This window comes from Dipodomys merriami, unplaced genomic scaffold (genome assembly GCF_024711535.1).
Source record: "Dipodomys merriami isolate MVZ:Mamm:240054 unplaced genomic scaffold, mDipMer1.0.p SCAF_114, whole genome shotgun sequence".
Lineage (NCBI taxonomy): Eukaryota > Metazoa > Chordata > Mammalia > Rodentia > Heteromyidae > Dipodomys > Dipodomys merriami.
Window position 1 is genome coordinate 3,273,056 of NW_027202427.1, and position 21,171 is coordinate 3,294,226.

At 57.5% G+C, this 21,171-nt stretch overlaps 1 protein-coding gene across 2 annotated transcripts in view; it reads left to right on the top strand.

The window, feature by feature from the left end:
- Positions 1 to 20,694, top strand: part of LOC138822740 (nuclear pore membrane glycoprotein 210-like) — a 75,841-nt gene extending 55,147 nt beyond the window's left edge. For both annotated transcript variants that reach the window (XM_070015660.1, XM_070015661.1), the window contains 15 exons: positions 1,962 to 2,042; positions 3,238 to 3,369; positions 4,757 to 4,915; positions 5,523 to 5,614; positions 7,065 to 7,239; positions 8,789 to 8,964; positions 10,635 to 10,855; positions 11,685 to 11,821; positions 14,569 to 14,692; positions 15,601 to 15,747; positions 16,154 to 16,404; positions 17,154 to 17,370; positions 19,073 to 19,168; positions 19,246 to 19,329; positions 19,764 to 20,694. In XM_070015660.1, the coding sequence (XP_069871761.1) occupies positions 1,962 to 2,042; positions 3,238 to 3,369; positions 4,757 to 4,915; positions 5,523 to 5,614; positions 7,065 to 7,239; positions 8,789 to 8,964; positions 10,635 to 10,855; positions 11,685 to 11,821; positions 14,569 to 14,692; positions 15,601 to 15,747; positions 16,154 to 16,404; positions 17,154 to 17,370; positions 19,073 to 19,168; positions 19,246 to 19,329; positions 19,764 to 19,897 (2,226 nt within the window). In that variant the 3' untranslated portion in view covers positions 19,898 to 20,694. The remainder of the gene's footprint in view (positions 1 to 1,961; positions 2,043 to 3,237; positions 3,370 to 4,756; positions 4,916 to 5,522; positions 5,615 to 7,064; positions 7,240 to 8,788; positions 8,965 to 10,634; positions 10,856 to 11,684; positions 11,822 to 14,568; positions 14,693 to 15,600; positions 15,748 to 16,153; positions 16,405 to 17,153; positions 17,371 to 19,072; positions 19,169 to 19,245; positions 19,330 to 19,763) is intronic.
- The last annotated feature ends 477 nt before the right edge of the window (positions 20,695 to 21,171 follow it).

The window sequence follows — 21,171 nt, forward strand, 5'->3', positions numbered from 1 at the left end:
GACCCCCGAAGTGGTCTTCTGCAGGCTGTCTCCCTGGTTCTTCCAGCTGCCCTGTATGGATAAGCTCCCCAATGCCACACCCCATCCCAGGGACTCCCTGGTGGTAATGATGATGGCTGTGCCCAATACCCTGGCACCCTGTGTGTTTGCTAGTGTCCCCTTTGCAGACGAGCTGCCTGAAGAAACAGCTCATGGCCCGTGGCCAGTGTGTAGTAGTCCTGAGCATTGGTCTGTGTGCACATCCTCTTCCCGCAGGGAGGGCATGTACTGATGCAAAGGGAAGGGGTTGCTCCCAGCCGAGATGCCCAGAGCATGAGGCAGTGTGTGTCAGTTCCTAGATGTGCACCGTAAGCGTGGATTCATGAAAAACAGTGGTTCAGACTTGGGTTTGCACTTCCAGGAAAATGCTGGCCAGAAGTTCTCTGTGCTGGGCAAGCTCATTACTTATCTGCTTCTTCCAAGCTAACAAGCAGCTGGCAGGCCTAGGTGGAGTGGTCTCCTCCCAAGAGACTCTCCCTGCCCTACACCGGGGGGTTGATGCCAGGCAGGTGCAAGTTGGTCTCCACATTGCCCTCATTCTCCAGGGGTGGGTGTTCTTCAGTAGAGAGGGAAGGGGTCAACCATCACCGCTCCTGAGGACGACCCCGGGATAAGCCATCCTGGCTTCAGTGACCTCCCTGAGGCTGCCTTGTGTCCTCACTTCGCAGCTAACTGGAAACCCATTCTGTCCTGAAGAGCGGTGAGCACTGTGCAGGATGGCTGTCGACAAGACCCCATCCAGGTCCCCCCCAATCTGTCCTCCCTGTGAGCAGCTAAGAGCATCCAAGCCCAGCACCTGTGAGAGCTGGCAGCGGCCGCCCTCAGGTCCTTCCCTGAGGCTGACTTTGATCTGACATTGAGTTCATTGATTGGCTCCTTTTTCCAGTTTTCGCATCTGTCTCCCAGAATCCCAGTTAAACCACAGATTTTCTGAATGGCAGCGGCAGCTGTCCAGGTTGTGTGTTATCGCTTGCGTGAAGCTCGCAAGAAAGTATCGAGCTTAGAAAGCTGTCCTGGAGGGTAAAATGCAGGATCCTACAAGGCCCTGCTTCGTTTCTCTCTGCAGTCAGGATTGTCGTTCAGGAACTGGCTCTTTTCCTCCTCCTGGGAGCCCAGTGGCGTGGCTGAAAGGACAGCTGGCTGGAGATACAGCCCTGCCTTCCCTCCTGGCCCCTCTCTCTTTGTGGCCTGGCCTTGGTGGACCCTTTTCCTCCTAGCCCCCCATCTGGTCAGCTAGGGAGGTGCTGGAGAAAGGTCCTTGTGGTTCTTAGCAGAGGGGCAGCTGGGCCACCAGCTCCTCTGAGCCCACCCAGCAGGGGCTCAGTTTGCAGCCCCCACATCTGTTGGACATGTGGTCTTGGTCAGATGCTTCCAGTTTCCCTGTCCAGTCCAAGTCACACAATCAGCAGCCAGGGGCTGAGGGACATCCACAACTGGTGGGAGGAGACATGAGAAGGAGAAGAAGGGGTTGAAGCTTACGGGGTGCCCAGCATTGGTCCAAATCCCAGGCACGGACGCAAGCCGAAATGCTAAAGGGTTTTCGTAGTTCAAGCACTGTGAAGAAGACAAAGAGTCAGTTCTTGACTAGATTACTCAAGAGACCTGCGCTCAGGATGAGGAAGGGCACAGAGTCCGCTATTATCACCCTGTGCCCTGCTGAGTCAAAGACAGATAGGCTGGATTAGGGGTTGGGAGATTCTAGAGACCCATCCTGGAGGATGTCCAGGCTGGAGGGTGGACCCTGGGCTCTGCTCCAAGCCTGACAGTGGCCTGGGGCAGGTAGGGCTGCAGGCTCAGTGGGGGGCCAGCTCGGGAAATGGTTGACTGGTCTGTGTGGCTGAGCCACCCCGGAGCAGGCGTCTGTCCTGTGGTGCCGCCTCGCCTTGGGACGGCAGTCAGCCCGAGGCCCACTCTCGCCCTAGGACCATGTGGAGGTGGAGGTGCTGCAGCTGCAGGCGGTGAGGATCCGAGCGCCCATCACGAGGATGAGGACGGGGACCCAGGTGAGGCGGGCCCACGGGCTCTGGATCCTGCTTCAGATCTTGGTTCCTTGTGCTAGAACTGCCCCCCTGCGCTTTCATCTCAGCCCGATTTTCAGTGGGGCTCGGCCCGGCCCCACTGTCTGCCCTACACCATGAGGCTGACACAGTCCTTGTGCATAGCAATCATCCCGAGTTCTGTGTCTGTGTCCTCCTGACTGATGCCTGCTTCCTGGCACTGCCACCTCTCCACAGCTAGGGAAGCATCTGGCATGTGACAGAAGCCCATGGGGCTGTGGCACTTACATCAGGACGTGTGTCCTGTCCGCTCCTCCCACTGGGTGTTCATAGCAGCCCCGGAGGCGGGGGTCAGGATTGTCACCGTGTTAGATGAGCAAATTCACATGCGTCAGTGCAGAATGCTGTCCAGGGTCACACAGCTGTGACCCTTGGCCTTTGGTATCTGAGGGTGCACAGGCCCCTTAATGCTGTCAAATCTGACAGCACCTGAGCCTACCCTTCCGTGTGAGACACTCCATCTCCAGTGAGTTACAGCCCTCAACCTACAGTGTCTTCTCAGCAGTCAAGATACGGGGCTTAGGGAATACGACAAGAAAAAACGTTTATACATCTTCATTATAGACACTCCCTCCCCTCTTTTTTTTTTTTTTTTTTTGGCTGTGCTAGAGACTGAACTCAGGGCCTGGTGCCTGAGCTGCCCACCCCCAGTCCTTTCCCTCAATATTCTTGACCCATGAATGCAGAACCTGAGGATAGAGCAGGCAGGTGGTAAGTTGTAGAACTGGGAGCTGTGGAGCTGTGTTTGCTGTGCCTGCCGGCAGACAGAGCCCACAGACAGCAGGAGCACATGGTCTCTGTCCCGCCCACCCCCATGGCCACAGTCCCCTGCTAGGTGGCCTGGAGATTCAAGGGCCCAGCAGTGTGGGCCTGGCTGCAAGGGGCATCCCCAGGCAGCCGGGAGCTCTGTCATTCTAGACAGGAATCTCGCAGCCATGCCCGCCTAGCTGGGGAGGGGCGTCTGGTTGGATTGTTTGCTGTTTCGTCAAACCTTCCCAGACCTGTGCTGTGTCCTTGTCTAGTTAGGGAAGACTGCTCACTGCACAGAATCGGCCAGAAAGCTGAGGAAGGGGATGGGGTGGGCTGTGGGGGAAAGCCCAGCACTGGGACCTGTGGTCACAGAGCCTGGCGTTTCCCCTAGATGCCTGTCTATATCACCGGGATCACCAACAACCAGAGCCCTTTCTCTTTTGGCAATGCTGTGCCAGGCCTGACCTTCCACTGGTCTGTCACCAAACGGGACATCCTGGACCTCCGTGGGCGGCACGCCGAGGTAACCACCTGCAGACCCCACGTGTCACAAGTACCCTTCTCACCCAGACTCAGGGCTTCTCCAAGCACCCTACTCACGAGCCTCACGGAAAGGAGTCATGTTCTTTTGCCATAACACAGTGTCCGAGACTGGGTATCTAATGAGCGGTTTTGAGCATGGTGCAGCATTGGCCCTGCTCTGGCTACATCACAACATGGTGGGGGCATGGCATGGTGCGTGTGTGTGAGGGGGAGAGGCAGGAAGCCAGAAAGAAGGCTGGAAACAGTCTTGCTCCTTCGTCATGACTCGCTCTGGCAGGAGCCAACGGGTCCCTGTAGGTCGCTGCCCCTCTGAGAGCAGCATGCACGACAACCTAATCCCTCTCACCAAGCCCAGCACAGCAGGCACCACCTCCTCGTCCCTGTGCTGGGAGCCAGCTTCCAACACAGGAACCATTGGAGCCCACCGCTGCAGGTGGTAGAGCAGTGAGCAGACTTGTGAGCTGACATGAGCTCCAGAACGTCACGGCCATTGTTTCTCACCTGCTTTCTGAAGTGATGCTCAGCTGTCCTGGTCTTTCTCCTGCTTCACCCCAGAGGGCAGGCCTCCAGTGAGCATTCTAAGTCCATCTTTGTGTTGAGTGAAGCAAGGACTTACGGGGGTCACTCAGCAAGCTGAGGGGGAAGCAGTCTGCCACCGGCGGGCGTTTCTCATGAAGTCTCAATGGAAGCTGGTTTGAAAGGTCTTTTCTGCCTTGTAAACGAACAGTGAGTGGAGCTGGAGGCCTGGAAGGAGGGCGGGGCACAGACATGGGATCTCTGGAAGGCTTCTCCCTCCTCACCCTGTGGAGCTAAGGTACTGCCCCATTGATCATGGGGCGCTGACAGTAGTGCAGGGCCAAGCTTGCACAGCCCACAGCGCACCAGTGCTTGCTCAAGGCTCAAGAGTCTCTTCCATAAACCCCCCTGGCAGGGTGCCCGTGGCCCACCCTGTAATCCTAGCTACCCAGGAGGCTGGGATCTGAGCATCCCAGTTGGAAACTAGCCCGGGCAGAAAAGTCCATGAGACTTTTATCTCCAATAAACTTAGAAAAAGCCAGAACTGGTGCTGTGACTTAAGTAATAGAGCATTAGCCTTGAGAAAAAGCAGCTCAGGGACAGTGCCCAGGCCCTGAGTTTAAGCCCCAGGACTGGCACCAAAAAACAAAAGAAAACCCTGGCTCACCAATGGAGCCGCAGCATTGTTCAAACACTCTACAAACTTGGCCAGACACGGCTGGGGCTCCCATCTGCCTGTCCCATGTGGCAGATCTGATGGTGCTGGGAAAGGCAGCCAGCCATCAAGACCCAGGGTAATGGTGCTAAGCCCCTGGCTTCTCCCCTGCAACTGTGTTCAGTGTTTTCCCTAGGCAGCTATCCAGCTCCCGGCACAGTACAACTTCGCCATGAATGTGCATGGCCGGGTGAAAGGCCGGACCAGGCTGAGGGTAGTGGTCAAGGCTCTGGACCCCACGGCAGGACAGCTGCATGGCCTCGCCAAAGAACTCTCAGATGAGATCCAAATCCAGGTACATGGGAGAGGAGTCATATGGCTGACCGTTGTCAGAGTCTGGGGCTGGGGGTCCGGGTGCAGCTGGGCCTTCCTGCCCCCGAGGAACACTCAGTCTCCTGGGGAAAGCAGAGGGACCTATCTCAGTGAGGGGATTGACGGACAGATGCTGGGGGCATGGTAGGGGTGTGCTGTGTGAGTGACAGTGCAGGAGGGGAGGACTTACAGCATGTGCAAAGGCCTGGGGTTCGAGAATAACTTTTAGTGCTCCAAAAATCGGTGCTCCAGATCATCTAGAACCAACCCAAAAACAAAATAAGGAAAAGAAACCTCACTCCTTGGCGCTGTCCACTCATCCTGTCTAGCTAGGAATGGGGAAGACACAGATATGTTCCCTGGCTCCAAGCCAGAGTGCACAAATGAGAGCCTGTCTGCTTCATCATACCATACCTTGGGCCTCTCTTGGAGGCTAGCCTTTCTTCTCCCGCCCCCAGTAACCCAGCAGGTGCCAGCAACAGTGTTTCAGCCCAGGTCCCCTTCACCCTTGCCGTAGGGGAGAAGCAGGTACCCGGACTGGTCGTAACTGGTATTCATAGGAAGTGAGGCTCCTTCTCTTTCCTTTCTAGGTATTTGAAAAGCTGCGACTGCTGAACCCTGAAATAGAAGCAGAACAAATATTAATGTCACCCAACTCATTTATAAAGCTCCAGACAAACAGGTACGTGACTCAGCTCTTGTTTTCAGCAAGGCTGAGGAGCTGCTCTTGCATCCGACAAGTCATTTGTCACAGTTGTCAGGAGCCGTGGGTGCTTCCTGGGAGTCTTTCTGTGACTGCCTGAGTGGGGAGAGGGCATGGGGCGGCCTCTGTGTCCCCCTCTCTTCCTGGGGGCCTCCTCAGCCTTCTCCCGGAGTCCCTCTTTCTCCTACAGCCTAGAAACAGTTTTCATGCTCACTGCTGAAGTTCAGTCTTTTAAATGGAGAGAAAGTACAAACTTGGCAGTGTTAAATTTTTCAGTTCCCCTGTGTTTTTAAGACTTGCCACTCAAGTATAGCCTGTGAATTAACTGCATCACTGGGGAACACGTTGAAATGCAAGTCTTGGCCCCACCCTAGGCCTGCAGTGTTTAGAGCTCTCCCTTAACAAGCTCCCAGGCCAGAGGGGTGGGGGTGGGGTGCAGACGTGATTCCCACCACTCATCTGGGGTGCCTTTCCCAACAACCACCTGAGTGAACTGGAGTGGCAGTTGCCTACTGGGGTACATGTCATATCACACACACACACACATGCGCACGCGCACGGTCCATTCAGCCAGAAGAAACCAAGGCCAAACGCTGTGCCAGGCTCTGAGAACACAGAAGTGAATGACAGACGGAGCCCAGGAAGGGGACTGAAGGAAAATGCCTGTAAGAAAACACCAGAGCCTACACAAGGGCTTCTGCGCAGAGATCTGTGGGGAGCCTGACACAGATGGAGATGCTTAACCCAGGGCTCTTCGAGGATGAATAGTTGTCCCTCCAGCTGTGGAGAAGGAGTTGGTGGAGGAATGTCTGAGCAGGGCCATAACATTAAAATCATCTGGGGAGGTTCTATAGGGCTGGGCGGAGGGAGAGGTGAGCAAAAGGCTGCCATGGAACCAGGGCCCTTCCTTCCTGTCCCTTTGCTGTTACTAAATGTAAAAGAGCATAAAATACTACATAATTTATCTCCTGCAAATCCCTTCTTAGCTGGAAGTCCAGTTTTTGCCCTACTCATAGTGTGAGGAAATAGGCTCGGCTAAGAGGTTGCACCTTTTTCCCAGCTAAGGAAAAAAGCCCAGGGGACAGCACGCACACAGGGATGGCAGGGGGTGTCAGGATTCTCTGTCCTGGGCTCCGTGTGACTCAAAGCCCCACACTCTGTCCTCTGTGCTCGGCACACTGAAACTGCCACAGGAGTGACCTTTTACAGAGTGTTGGCCTCACAGCCTGTCACTCCTGCTGACACTCAGGGGTTCTGGTTAGGTTCCTGTGGAGGTCGTCGGAGGTTACAGACAGCAGAGATGCTAGTGCACTGCGGGGTGAAAATTGGACTCCTCTGTCTCCCAGGAGCAGAGGTTGGATCTGAGGCATTGACCCAGGGCCTCGCAGTGTGTCCCACCCGCTCTGTGCATCTACCTTGTTTCCCAAAGGGACGGTGCAGCCACCCTGAGCTTCCGAGTCTTGGATGGGCCTGAGAAGGTTCCTGTCGTGCACATTGATGAGAAAGGCTTCCTGGTGTCCGGTACCACCATTGGGACATCCACCATTGAAGTGACTGCCCAAGAGCCTTTTGGGGCCAATCAAACCATCATTATTGCTGTAAAGGTACGGTGTGTTTTACCCTTTCTGGATCATAGCTCAGAGGTGATATTTTGTCTCACCTTCTGGCTGAGAAATTCTAAGTAGGACTTTATCTAACTTTTTCTAAGAATCACTTGGGGGGGGGTTGGGAGGGGCAGGGGGGGGAGATTGGAAGGGATGGGAAGGGGAAACAAAGGAGGAAGCAACAATGCTTGATAAGAAATGTACTCATTATCTTGCCCATGTAATTGTAACCCCTCTGTATGGTATTTTCACAATTAAAAAAAAAAAAAAAAAAAAAAAAAGATCACTCAGGGCAGAGATCCTAGATCAGTCTTGGGCTGCCCAAGCTACAAATCCTTAGAAATTATGGACTGCAGCTACGTTGATTCATAGATAGGGAAATTGAGGCCCAATGAGATCTGTGAAGAGCCTGACCACTGACATCTCTACTAACTGTTGAGCCCTGGCTGGAGCCAGCCTGCCAAGCATGGCATCCGGCACACTCCAGGCACTGGGACTCTTTTACAGATGTGGAAACTGAGACCCAGGCCCCAGTGCTTGGCAGCAGACTTTGCGTGGCCCAGGCTTGTATGCTTCTGTCTTGGTAGATCACTCTCTTTGCCCTCTGTGCCCGCTTAGTGAAAGGAGCCATTGCCTTCACCTCGGGCACGCCTCATCCACGTCCCCGGCAGAGCTTGCTTCTCATCTCATCGCTGCTTTCTGATCCTAGAGGACAAAGCAAACACAGTCACTGGATTTTTGGTTTGTGCTTAGGCCCCAGGCCTGTTCATCTGTGCACTTCAAGATGGGGGCCTGGCCGGGGCTGCCCACCTCAGTGTTTGAGTGACAGGAAGCATCTGAAGGTTGCTATTTCAACATACACGTATTGACTGAACTCAGGCCTGGGCATTGCCCTGCGCTCTTCAGCTCAAGGCGAGCGTGCTACCACGTGAGCCACAGCACCACTTCCAGTTTTCTGTTGGTTCATTGGAGATGAGAATCTCAGGGACTTTCCTGCCTGGGCTGGCTTTGAACCTTGATCCTCAGATTTCAGCCTAGTGAGTAGCTAGGATTACAGGCGTGAGCCACTGGTGCCCAGCTGGGCTTTAGACTTTGAGGGGCCAGGTTTTTGAGCAGGAGGGTGTTACCTCAAGTTGGGATAGTTTTACTGCTATTTATGTAGTATACAGCTTCAGATGGCTCTAGAAACCCATTTCCTTCCTCCAGCCAGAGCACTCACAGGCTTGTGAGGCCCCAGTGATCCATTGGGTGGTGTTTCTTTAAGAGCCCAAGAGCCAACTCTCCCAATGACTGAACAGCAGTGTTTCAGTGAGTCCAGCCTGCTTTGTTCAGAGTGGAAACCTTGTCCCTAGGCAAGGGACCAAGGTCTCTCTACTCCTCGTTACCCTGAAGTCAGCTGGCTGCAATTGTTCCCGAGCTGTGGACCCCAGAGGCAGTGGTTGCCTCCTTGGGCGGTGGGTTCTTCAAGAGCCTGGCGCAGGTCATCTCTGTACTCGTGCGGTGTCCTGCCTGGCACAGGTCATCATCATACTGGTGCTGTGTCCTGCAGGTGTCTCCTGTTTCTTACCTGAGGATCTCCATGAGCCCTGTCCTGCACAGCCATCACAAGGAGGCCCTGGCTGCCCTGCCACTGGGGATGACCGTGACCTTCACTGTCCACTTCCATGACAACTCTGGAGACATCTTTCATGCTCATAATTCAATCCTCAACTTTGCCACCAACAGGTAGAGTGTGGGTGGTGCTTTTTGCTCATGTGAAGGCTGTGCCTGCCTTGTACCTGGATTTAATTCATGGAAGAGATGGGTGACACCTGAGAAGCAGTTCCAGATGAACACGGGGCCAGGCAGGGAGACACTGGAGTCTGGTCAGGAGATAGAGGAAGCAGGGGAGGGGAGAGCATGGCCCCGCAGCTCTGTCACTGTGTGGCAGGAAATTGATTAGTGAAGATGGCCCCCACTGGCAGGAGGCAGAGCACATGTTAGGGACTGGGGTTGGGGATTTGTAAGGGGTTGTTTAATATGGCCATGAAAGAAAGACAGGGGAAATGGAATCTTGGCTTTCGTTTGGCCTTGTAATCAATGGATTCGGTTCATCGACCATACTACCTGTAACAATTCATTAGAACAAGACACAGCCTTCAAATGGGCAGGCCCCGGTGGAGAGGAGCCCAGCATGCTGAGCGTCTGCTGAGCATGTCCTCCAGGACATCTGCAGACTCCACAGCAGACTTCAGTTGTGGCAAACCACTGATATCAAGCCATTTGCCCAGGGCCACACAGCCAGGAAGAGTTTGGACACCAGGATGTGTCCAGCTCCACGTGTGGGTCTCTCAGCATTGCTCTTTATGAACTTCAACTGCAACCGCCATCCTGATGTGAGGTTTCCAGGCTGCGGCTTCAGCCTGGCCTGCCAGCTGTCTTGAGGCCACTGGAGTACTGGCCGGGTGCTTGGTGGGCTTGTAAGCCGAGTGACTGCCCTAGGGGTGCAAACCAGTTTGGGTATCACAGGGCCCAGCGTGGCAGGATTGTAAAGCTAAGCGACTGCCCTAGGGGTGCAGGCCAGCTTGAGGACAGGTCCATCTCAGTCCCAGGAGGACAGAGTATGACTTGGGGTGGGATTCCAGGGCTTGCTTCGTTGGGATCTGAGTTCTGGTCCAGGTATTGGTGACCGTTCATGACAGGCTTTCCACAGGACCTGAGCACATAAAGGACAGGTGCACAGGCATGGCAGATAGGAATTTGGAGTTAGGCCTACTTCTAACCCTGCTTCTGTCCTTGGAGGGCAAGACAGACCAGCAACCCAAAATGGTTTGCACATGCCCTCCTGGGAATGTGGCCTGTCTTCTGCTCATCAAGCAGGGGAGTGGTCGTGGGGCCCCAGGCAATCTGTGGGCTCTGCACAGAAGCAGCCATTTGTCAGGCTATGGCCTAGGAAGCCATGGGGGAAACAGTCTGGCTCTGCCATCCTCAGCGACACCGCAGAGGTCACTCTGGCCCTGTGTGGCTGGAGTGCCTGTCACGGTGATCAGATTGGGGCAGTGGGAGCGGGGAGCTCAGACCCGGACCTCACCCTGCCTAGTGCAGTCCTCGACACCAGCACAGCCTTCCGGCAGGGTTTTGAGTGCTTTACCCACCAGCTTGTCAGCTCACTGGCCATGGCGTCCCCGGGACGTCGTTGCCCTGCTTCAGGGAGCGCTGGCAGGGCTGCAGAGCCCACCGCTGCTCCACAGCAGAGGTGGCCTGGCCGCCACGCTTGTCGCGTCACAGGTCATTCTCTTCCTTGCCTTGGCAAGGGGCTGCTTCCTGCTGAGGGTCTGTGCCCGCTCAGCAGAGGACTACAGCTGTGCTTTCCTTTCCTGAGCTGAGCCGAGCCTGCCTCTCTCCCCTGTGCCTAGGGATGACTTTGTACAGATTGCTAAGGGTCCCACCAACAACACCTGCATCGTCCGCACCGTCAGCGTGGGCCTGACGCTGCTCAGCGTGTGGGATGGAGAGCACCTGGGCCTCTCAGACTACGTCCCACTGCCGGTCCTGCAGGCCATCTCACCAGAGCTGTCCGGGGCAGTGGTGGTGGGAGATGTCCTCTGCCTGGCCACTGTTCTCATCAGTCTGGAAGGTGAGAGGGACCTTGAAGTCACTGTCCCCCTTCCCTGGGGAAGTGCTCGGTACCTGGTCTTGGTAGAGTTGGAACCCAGAGGATTCCTACAACAGTCAGTGCCCGGCAGCGCAGGAGAGCTACACCAGCCCTTGACCTGGGGCAGCGCTGGCAGTCCATCTTCTGCGTGGAGATGGACCCGCGTGTTTGCTGTCTCTCCCAGCTAGTGAGCGCTTGGTGTGGCTAGTGAAGCTGGGAGCTGAGTGTATCTTATCAATGGATTGTGTGGTCAGTGGTCATTGATCTAGACACATGAGCAGAAAATGGAGGTTGGGCCAGCAGTTACCTGCTGAATTTCCTTTTCAGTCAAATCCCCCCCCCCTTTTTTTCATTAATTCATTCTAAAAGGAAATGAAATACTATCTGAAGAAAAATAATCTGCCACAACTTGTGAGGTTATTACATTTACCGTGTAGTGTGATTGGCGTTTAAATCAGAAGTGCTGCTGGCACTGAGCCTGACATCTGCTTTCTGGTTGTTGACAGCAATTGGCAGTGAGTGCAGGCTGGGTGGGCAAGAGCCAAGATTCGGGAGGGCAACGGGCGGGGACTGGTGGGGCAGCACCTCGCTGGCCCGCGGCAGGGGTGGAGACTGTAGGAGGAGGATGGGAGATTCCAAGCAGGGATTTGAGCCACAGTGTCTGATAGCCACTGCAGGGGAGAGCTCAGACCTTGAGGCCAGGGCCAGGGAGCACGCCCCTGGGGCAGTGGGGGCCAGCGTGGAGGATAACACGCTCGCCCTCTAAGCTGGGCCTTCACTGGAAATGGGTGACGTCCAGCTTCTTCTCCAGGTGTCTCAGGGACCTGGAGCTCCTCGGCCAACAACATCCTCCACATTGACCCCAAAACAGGCGTGGCTGTGGCCCGGGACGTGGGGTCTGTGACAGCTTACTATGAGGTTGCTGGACACCTGAGGACCTACAAGGAGGTAGGACTGAAGAGGGGCCGGAGGCGTGCATGGCGGAGTGGTCTGCAGGGTGTGGCTGACCCCCAGAGTGGTGGAAGCCGCCACGAGGCAGCCCAAGAACCTCGTCCTCAGAGGACTGGCTCGGGGGCCAAACTATGCAGGTTCTCAGGCCCCTTAGACCAGTTGCACCTACATGCCTCTTCTACGTACTTGAAATCACCTCAGGATTGCTTACATGCCTGATACAAGGCAAATGCTAAATGAACTGCTGATAGAGTAAGAAGAAAACGATACGTGTTCAACACAGGCACAATGGTATTCTCCTCAAAATCTTCCTTATGTGATGTGGTTTGATTTGGATGTGAGGATGTGGAGCCGGCAGCGCAGAGGGCTTGCTGTCCCTCGTCATTTCGTGTTCTTTGATGCACACATGGCCCCGGGGGCCTCCTGCCAGAGCCATCACGGCTCTGTGTGCAGGATGAGCCACTGCTCGCCCTGCGCTTCCTAACCTCCTCCTCCTCCCCACATCACCCGGTGTGGTGACCGGGGCGGCCCATGGATGTGGGCAGCACGGCGAGGGGTGGCTAAGGAAGCTGCTGCCCTGGGCATCACCAGCAAAGTTGAGCCTCCCTGGCAAGTCACCTTCTGAGACTTTTTTTTTGGGGGGGAGGGGGTCCGGTCGTGGGGTCTGAACTCTGGGCCTGGGCGCTGTCCCTCAGCTCTTCAGCTCAAGGCTAGCGCTCTACCACTTGAGCCACTGCGCCACTTCGGCTTTTGTTTTTCTGCTTAATGTGGTGCTGAGGAATCGAACCCAGGGCCTCATGCATGCAAGGCAAGCGCCCTACCACTGAGCCACCTTCCCAGCCCCCACCTTTTGAGACTTTTGAGGTGAGCAGAACCATTCTGCCTTATATTTGTCTCCAGCCAGGAATGAATCAATGAGCCAATTCTGGCCAAGTCTCAAGACGCGTCTCGGTTTTAGAGCCAGCATGTGCTATATAGAACCCAGCAGTTCAGCCTCATAGTTTGCGTAGTTAGTACTGCAAGTACACGTGTTGGGCAAGCTGGCCGCAGATAGAGGCACTCTGGCTAGTGAGGCTGTGCTTTTCCAGGAGAGCCCACCGAGCGTGGACAGGTTGGGCAGCGTCTGCCAAAGTGTGTCCAGTTAAAGAGCTCAGCCTGAGTGGGGGAGAGCTAGAACATAGGGTGGGAGGGTCTCAGCTTGAGCTTTGTGATCAGGTTACAAACTGCCCTGGATTCCAGGCCAGTGGGCCTTCATTACCCAGGCATTTTGGCCACCAAATACATGTGGCTGAGTGTGTCCTTGACAGGTATAGAGACACCATCTCCATTCTTTTTTTTCTTATTTTGTTTTTTTTGCCAGTCCTGGGCCTGGGTGCTGTCCCTGAGCTTCTTTTGCTCAAGGCTAGCACTCTCCCACTTGAGCCGCAGCACCACTTCTGGCCTTTTCTGTGTATGTGGGACTGAGGAATCCAGAGCTTTGTGCATGCTAGGCAAGCACTCTGCCACTGAGCCACATTCACATCCTGCCATCCCCATTTTTTATGCCAGCACTGGGCACTGTCCCTGAGCTCTTTTTTTCTTTTTTTCTTTTGTCCTTGAACTTTTATACTCAAGGCTAGTACTTTGCCACTTGAACCACAATTCCACTTCCAGCTTTTTGTGGTGATTAATTGAAGAGCCTCACATGCTTTTTCTGCCTAGGCTGGCTTCGAATGGCAGTCCTCAGATCTCAGCCTCCTGAGTAGCTAGGATGATAGGCATGAGCCACTGACGCCTAGCCCCATCTCAAATTTTAACGTGATACCTGGGTTCAATCCCAGATCAGCCACCAAGAGAGAGTGTGGCCTTGGCAAGCGTTCTGACCTCTGTTTGCCTCAGCTTTCTGGCCTACAGAATGGGGTTATGCTGTGGAAGATGAGGTGGGCTGCCGTGTGAATCAGGTGAATGAGCTTGGCCGTAGTGGAAGCTCTGGAAAGCCGTAGCTGTTGGAACTGCGGGCAGAGCAAAGCTCGCGTCAGAGTCCATGCATGGCGGCCAGGAGAAGCCAGGCAGTGCTGGCAGTACTGGGCACGGAAGTGGCAGGCTCCTCGGGATGGCAGCGATGCTGGGCGGAGACAGTGCATGGCGGCGGCAGCCCCTGGTGAGGCCAGAGGGGCCGCAGCCAACCCCAGCTCTGCCTCCACAGGCCCCGGGACTTCAGAGCTTTGGGGAGAGCTGCCTCCATTTCTGCTCTCAGGCACTCCCCACTGCTGGAACTTGCTAGAAGCAGGAAGTGCTGGTGCTATTCCAAGAGAGGTGGTCAGCTTTGAGTGGCCTTGAAGCCAGCAAGGACCACTGGGCCTGCAGGACCTTCAGGGACAGGGCACCCCCCTCCCCAGAGGTTGGGATGTGACAGGTTGCAAGCTAGGCCAAGGGAACCAACAGGAGATGGGCATCTGGGCAGACCGGACTCCGGAGCCTTTAGAATATATCTCTTCTCTTTGCCACAAGAGTAGGCAGCCAGCTTCATAAGCAGCGGGGAGACCACAGCAAGAACTTACGTCCTCACGGTCCATGGCTTGGTCTGGACCCTTCAGTGAGGTGTAGCCTGCTGTTCCATCCAGGTCTGACCAGCCCGGGCTCTCCCCCAATCTCCGCCACACGTCAGGCTGGCCCTGAGGCGTTGTCCCCTGGAAAGCTGCGGTGAGGTGAGAAAAGTCTAGTAGACAGTTGGTCTCAGTGGTGCTGTCTTGCTCCCTCCCTAGATAGCGGTCATCACACCTCAGAGGACTGTGGCCCATCGCGTCCACCCTGCCCAGAGCAGCTTCCAGGAGGACACTGCCTCCAGGGTGATGGTCACCGTGGGAGACAGAAGCTCTAACCTGATTGGTACCCCAGGGGCCCTGTCATGTTCAGGGAGCGGGGAGGTAGCATCTGCAGATGAGGCTTCCTCTGAGCTGTTGTGATTTGGCCTTGTGGCTCAGGGGCTGGAACCCAGGGCCCTGTATGTGCCAGGCAGGCCCTCTACCGCTGAGCCACACCCTGAGCCCATGCTTTTCACATTCAGATTTATCCCCCAACTCCAGAGAGCCGTGAGCCCCAGCTCCTCCATTCCCTGCAGCGTTTTACAGATGCAAGTCCTCCACAAGCTGAGCCGTGAAAGGCATTTTCATAAAAGAGCCCAACTCCTAGACATTGCCTCTTCTGAGTGGGAAATGGGATTGCAGCCGTAGGGCAGCAGAGCAAAGCAGCCGCCATCACTGCCATTAATGCTGGAAACGAATGACTTAGCAGACGGGTCTTCTGGATTTGATGTTTATAATTACCTCTCCTAAGTCATGCATAGAGCATTCTACCTCATCCCCTGCCCATGACAGCCCCAGACAGCAGCTTCCAGAAATAAATGAGTTGGTACCGGCTGGTTTTTTATTTAAACAATTTAACTGGTGAATTAAATACCACCGTTATTCTTGTGATGATTGAGGCGGGCTTATGTCGTCATGGTAGCATCTCTTCCTGCCTCAGTGCAGGTGGCTGGACCCCCCCCCCGCCCCCACAAGGCCCCAGTGCACGCTGTGTTGTAGTGAGGAGCCTCTGCCCTCCTGATGTCCTACAGAAGGGGTGGCCTGTGCTCCCGGCCCCGGGTCCAGAGGACACACACGCTGGGTTGTCTGGAGTTAAGGGCATTCAGTGGCCCCTCCTCTAGAAAATGTATCCTCAACAATTGTAAAAAACTGTGGTGCCCTTGCAGCCTTGGGGCCTGACCCCCGATCTTCTCACCCACTCCCCACCTTTAGGAGAATGCTCCCCTGCCCAGAGGGAAGTCATCACAACCTTGCACCCAGAGTCCCTCATTAACTGCCAGCTCCGGTTCAAGCAAGATGTCTTCGATTTCCCCGCACGGGACATTTTCACCGTGGAGCCAGGCTTTGATGCTGCTCTCGGTGAGTGGTGTCCGCTCAGCATCAGGTGCAGAGGACTGTGTCTGTGTTAGGACCGTGGGCATCAGCACACCAGTTTGACCTGCAGCCAAATGCTGGGCTAAAATCTGTTTACCACTAAGTTTCCCTCATTCTGAGCCAGGTCCTGAGCTGCAGAGTTGGCCTGACAGGCTCCCTCCTCCCGCCCCCAGCACTGTAAGCAGGGCGCTGGGGAGCAGAGAATTCTGCAGTGAGGAACTGTTGGGTCATAGGGTGTCCAGCCTGGACCAGGGGCTCTGAAAGGGCGTTCTCAAGAGGACTCCTGGAGGAGGTGACTACTCACCTGGGTTCTGGAGGATGTATAGGAGTTTCTCAGAGAATCGGAGAAAGGGAACGGCATCAGTGTACGGGGCCCCCTGTGTCTCCACAGGCCAGTACCTCTGCACACTGACGATGCACAGCCTGACAGACCAGCAGCTGAAGCACTTGAGCATGAAGAAGACAGCCCTGCTGGTCACTGCTGCCCTCCCCGGCAGCCCGCACTCCGCAGAGAGGGTAGCGGCCGAGGTGCCCTTCAGCCCGGGGCTCTATGCCAACCAGGCGGAAATCATTTTGAGCAACTACTTCACCAGCTCCGAGGTGAAGATCTTCGGTGCCGGGGAGATCCTGGAGAACCTGGAGGTGGGTGGCAGCCGTGTGCACCGGGCGAGGCGAGCCCGGGCTGGGGTACGGGTCAGGAAGTGGGGAGCGTAGCGCCCAGGCCCTCCCTTTCAAACTGGAACCTTATTTTCAAAGTTAAGGCGTTTGTCCCCCTTTCTCCTGCACTGCTGTCCTCCGCTCCTGTGTGCGATTTCCATAGTGTTTGCCGTCTTCACAGCTAGTTTAGCATGTGGAGCAGCATTGGGACACTCGGGATACGCTCCGTGGCGGTTTAGCGTGAACGAATGAATCCCTGTGAAAACACTAGTTCAGGGCCGCGGGAAGGGCTCTCGTTCCCCAGGGACTCAGTCCTGTCTGCACACCACACCACCGCCCGCTGGGTGGCAGGGGAATGATCTCTAAGGCTCCGGAGTCCGGAAGCCTCCGGGGAGAGGTGCAGCTCTTCCCCTTGCTCCTCTCCTCCTGAGGGCTGGGGTTAGACTGCGCTGTTGTTGGGGGAAGGGGATGGCCTAATGGGGCCTGCTGTTCCACACCACTTCCTGGAGACATGCGGGACTTTGTGCGGGGCAAACATCCTTTAGAACAGCTCTTGATTAGAATTTAAGGACACTGCTTTGACCCTTGCTTCAACCCTCAGCACGGACAGTGTTTCCTGGTACCCTATCCCAAGAAATACCCAGTAGAGGTCCCCATCCAGACCCTGGACCCTGGGAGGGATTGTTCAGTCCCACACTGGTCATCCAGGCCTCCGGATGAAATCCCCCTACCAGGTGCGATCCGGGTCTCCTGCCGTGCTGGCCTTCATGAAGGAGAAGTCTCTGGGGCTGCCCAGCTTCGTCACCTACACGGTCGGCGTCTCAGACCCCACAGCCGGCAGCCAGGGCCCTCTGTCCACCACACTGACCTTCTCCAGCCCTGCCACTCACCAGGCCCTCACCATCCCTGTCACCGTGGCCTTCGTGATGGACCGTCGCGGGCCTGGTCCCTGTGAGTCACGGGGAGGGACGCTGAAGGGGACAGACGTGGGTGAGAGGGACAGACCGGAAGTTCCTGAGCTTCCCTACAGCGGCCCCACAGCCAGGAGATGAGGGGGCTGGGCTCCCCGGAGGTAGCGGGCTGACCCGGCAGCATCACACTTCCCGCGGCCAAGTCCACTGTCAGCAGGGCCCTTCACCACGGCTCCCAGTCCCCGTCCCACAGTGACCCCGGGCCTGACCAGCCTTCCACTACGGCTCATCTCCCCCACTCCCGGCTGCACCCACCCTACGGCCTTCCTGCTCGGGAACGCGGGCGGCCCCAGTGCAAAGCCCTTGGCATCCAGTGTCCCCTGCCTGGGCTGGCGTTCCCCACAGAGCCCCGAGCAGCACTGTGCTACCTGCAGACTGCTGGCAGATGCCACTTGTCAGACCTTACCCCAAACTGTGGCCAGCTGCCAGAAGTTACACACCAGCCCCGGGGAGAGCGGGGCCCTGCACACACACAGTAGGCGCTCAGGAGTTAGATGCTGGGCCAGCCACCCACACAGATCCCCGGGGAGAGCAGGGCCCTGCACACACACAGTAGGCGCTCAGGAGTTAGATGCCGGGCCAGCCACCCACACAGATCCCTGGGGAGAGCAGGGCGCACCGCACACACAGTAGGCGCTCTGGAGTTAGATGTCAGCCCCAGGGAGAACGGGGCCCTGCACACACACAGTAGGCGCTCAGGAGTTAGATGCCAGGCCAGCCACCCACGCAGATCCCCGGGGAGAGCGGGGCCCACCGCACACACAGTAGGCGCTCAGGAGTTAGATGCCAGCCCCGGGGAGAGCAGGGCGCACTGCACACACGGGTGCTCAGTGAGTGCCCACTGCCAAGTTCTGTGTCCCTGATGTGCCCCTGCCTGTGACTGTGCCAGGCAGGTGCCAGGGCCCAGCTCAGGGGGAGCGGCAGGTCCAGGGACAGGGCTGAACACAGCCCATGGCGGGATGTGGCCCCGGGCAGGGACCAGTGCCCAGGGGAGAGCCCCACGTTCGTTGTCGGGACCTGGGGATGTGGAACAGGGAAGGGACACAGCAGGTTGGCGTGGAGGGGACTGCAGGGCTTGAGCTGCTGCCCGCCTCCTGGGAGCAGTGGAGAGCAAAAAGTCACCCGGCAGCGGGCAGAAGTGGGGAGCCAGCATTCCTGGTGCTCTGGCTAGATGGGGGCTCTCCAGAGGCTGAGCAGCTTTGAACAGAGGCCCCGGGCCCGCTGGCCTTGCAAGGAGTCAGAGAACCCCGTCAGCCTATCCTGTCCTGCCCATCCCATCCCTTCTCGCCCTGTCTGCTGTGGGCTTCTGGCTGGCCGCTCCCTGTAGTCCATGGTGCGCATGCCCTACTGGGCATTCTCAACAGCTGTCCTCACTCCGGGGCAGCCTGAGCTTCCCCGCACCCTAGTGCACCTGCCTCACGAGAACCAGCACACACGCATTTCCCGGGAGGACCTGGGGCTGGGCGGTACAGGGCTGGTTCAGATGGCCTGAGGAGGAGAGAAGGAAGCCTGTGAATGTCAGCACAGGACCAACCAGGGCCCTACCGGGACCCCAGGTCCTTCCCCAGCCTGGTCCTCATGTCTGAGGCAGGCGTGGCTGCCGGGTGGGGTGGCGGGGCTGGGCGCCCGTGGATGCCGCCACAGCCCTGGCGTGGTGCTGACTCATCTTCGCACTGACGCAGATGGCGCCGGCCTCTTCCTGCCCTCACTGGACTCCTACCAAGTCATGTTCTTCACGCTCTTTGCCCTGCTGGCCGGGACAGCGGTCACCATCATAGGTGAGGCCTGTGTCTCGTCTCCGCCTTGGCACCCAGCCCGCACCCCTCCTCTAACCGCCCATCCTGTGTGCTTGCAGCCTACCACACGGTCTGCGCACCCCGAGATCTTGCTGCATCCCCAGCCCTGGCTCCCCGACCCGGCTCTCGGCATAGCCCCCACTGTGAGTACCTCCGTCTTGGGCACAGCCCGGCAGGGGGGCCGTGAGCTCCCGAGCCCAGCCCTCAGAGGCCTGTCGCTGGTTAGAAGAAAAGCTAGGGCCTGAGACCCAGAGTGCAGATCTGGAGGTGGGGGACACCCAGGCTGGTCCTGGGCCAGGCTGGGCTGGAAGGACTGACTCGGAGCTGGAGATCCCGGACGGTCCCTACAAGGGGGTCCCAGATGGAGAAGCCCACCCCTTTCACTACCCACTGTTTCCCACCACCCTGCTCTGAGGCCCGAGCTGGTCTTCTGACCAGCGACTGGATGAGGTGGGGCTCCTGGGCGCGGCTCCATGGCTTGGCGAAAGGCCGCGGCACGCGGGGAACACGCGTTCTCACTGCCCGGAGTGGCGGGTGCCGCGGGCGGCCTGTCGCTCACCTCCTGTCTCCTCCCCAGACTTCACAGCCTCCTCGCCGTTGTCTTCCTTGTCGTCCTCATCGTCCTCGCCCACCTCGTTCAACTCGCTGCCTCCTGGCCGCAAAGCCAGTCCTCCCTCGGGGCTCTGGAGCCCGGCCTACGCCTCGCATTAGCCGTGTGCCGCCCGCTGCCCACAGACGGCGCTGCCGGCCGGCCTCGCAGGTACCGAGGCCCTGCTATACTCAGGTTGGGCGCCACCCCCGGCCCGGCCCATTCCCACTGTCCCGCTGTGGTAGAGCTCAAGTCTGGGCGGTGCTTATTCCAGAGCCGGAACGCTTAGCAGAGTTCTAAGTTGGTCTTAGTTTCCTTCCGGGTTTATTGGGCAAAGCTGCGCTCCTGGGCCCACTTGTGTGCGCGGCACTGGGGATGTCTGGACGCTGCCGCTGGGTTTGTATTTTCTCCGTGTGGCTAAAATCGCTGTCCCCAGCGCGTGCAGCGCTGTGTGGACGTGTCCCCAGGGCCTCCCTGGCCGCCTCTGCACAGCCCCGTGACAGCAGGGCCTGTCGCGAGGAAGATGCTGGAATCTGCCAGTCGCACCAGGCAGCTTCCTCTGCTTCAGGCCGCTGTGAGAGACCTCAGCCCTCGTTCTCCGGTGTGGTGCACCCCGGCGGCAGAGACTGAGAGGTCCCCTCATCCCGCCCAGCACTCTCCAGTACCTCAGCAGATCTGAGCCATGCTCCCAGCCGCTCCTGCGGCCACAGGAGGGAGCCTGCCCACCCCCCACCGCAGGGCGCAGCACGTGTGCTGTGTGTGTCCAGGGCCTGTCGGCCTGAGCCGGCAGCTGGCCGCGGCGGGCTTGCTGAAGCTGGATGGAGGAGCTGCACCTCGCCTGCTCCCAGGACTTGGGAGGAGGCCTGGGTGGTTGGGGCTTTGTCCTTGCTTTATTACTAAAGTTGTGTGTGGTTTCCTAGAGGGCCGTGGTGGTTGTTATCCGCATGCCTGACTGCCCTCGAGCCCCCCCTTTGCCCATGCTCTCCCCCTCCACCCCGGCCCCCCTCGGCTCTGTCCGGTTGGCTCTCCACTGGCTGCCGTCCCCTCCCTATCATCCATGGGGCCCTGTGTGTCCGCAGCCAGGAAGCTGCCTGCCGGAGCTCCGCCTCCTTGGCCCGGCTTCCCGGCCTCAGCTGGGCTTCCAGCAGGACACCCCGTGGCAATGACTTTGCTGCCACCCAGGGTTCAGGCATGGATGGATCCCACACACAGTTCCTGGGGTGTAGCTGCAGACAGGCACAGGGGTGCAGAGCTGACAGGCGGCTCCTGGCGGCTGTCCCTGGGGCCTGTGTCCGTGGGTCTGCAGACCCCGCTCCTCCCAGCACTTGGGCCCCTCCTCCTGCCCCTCCACCCAGGCCCTCATCAGACATCCAGGCCTCTGGACCCGCGGTTGGCT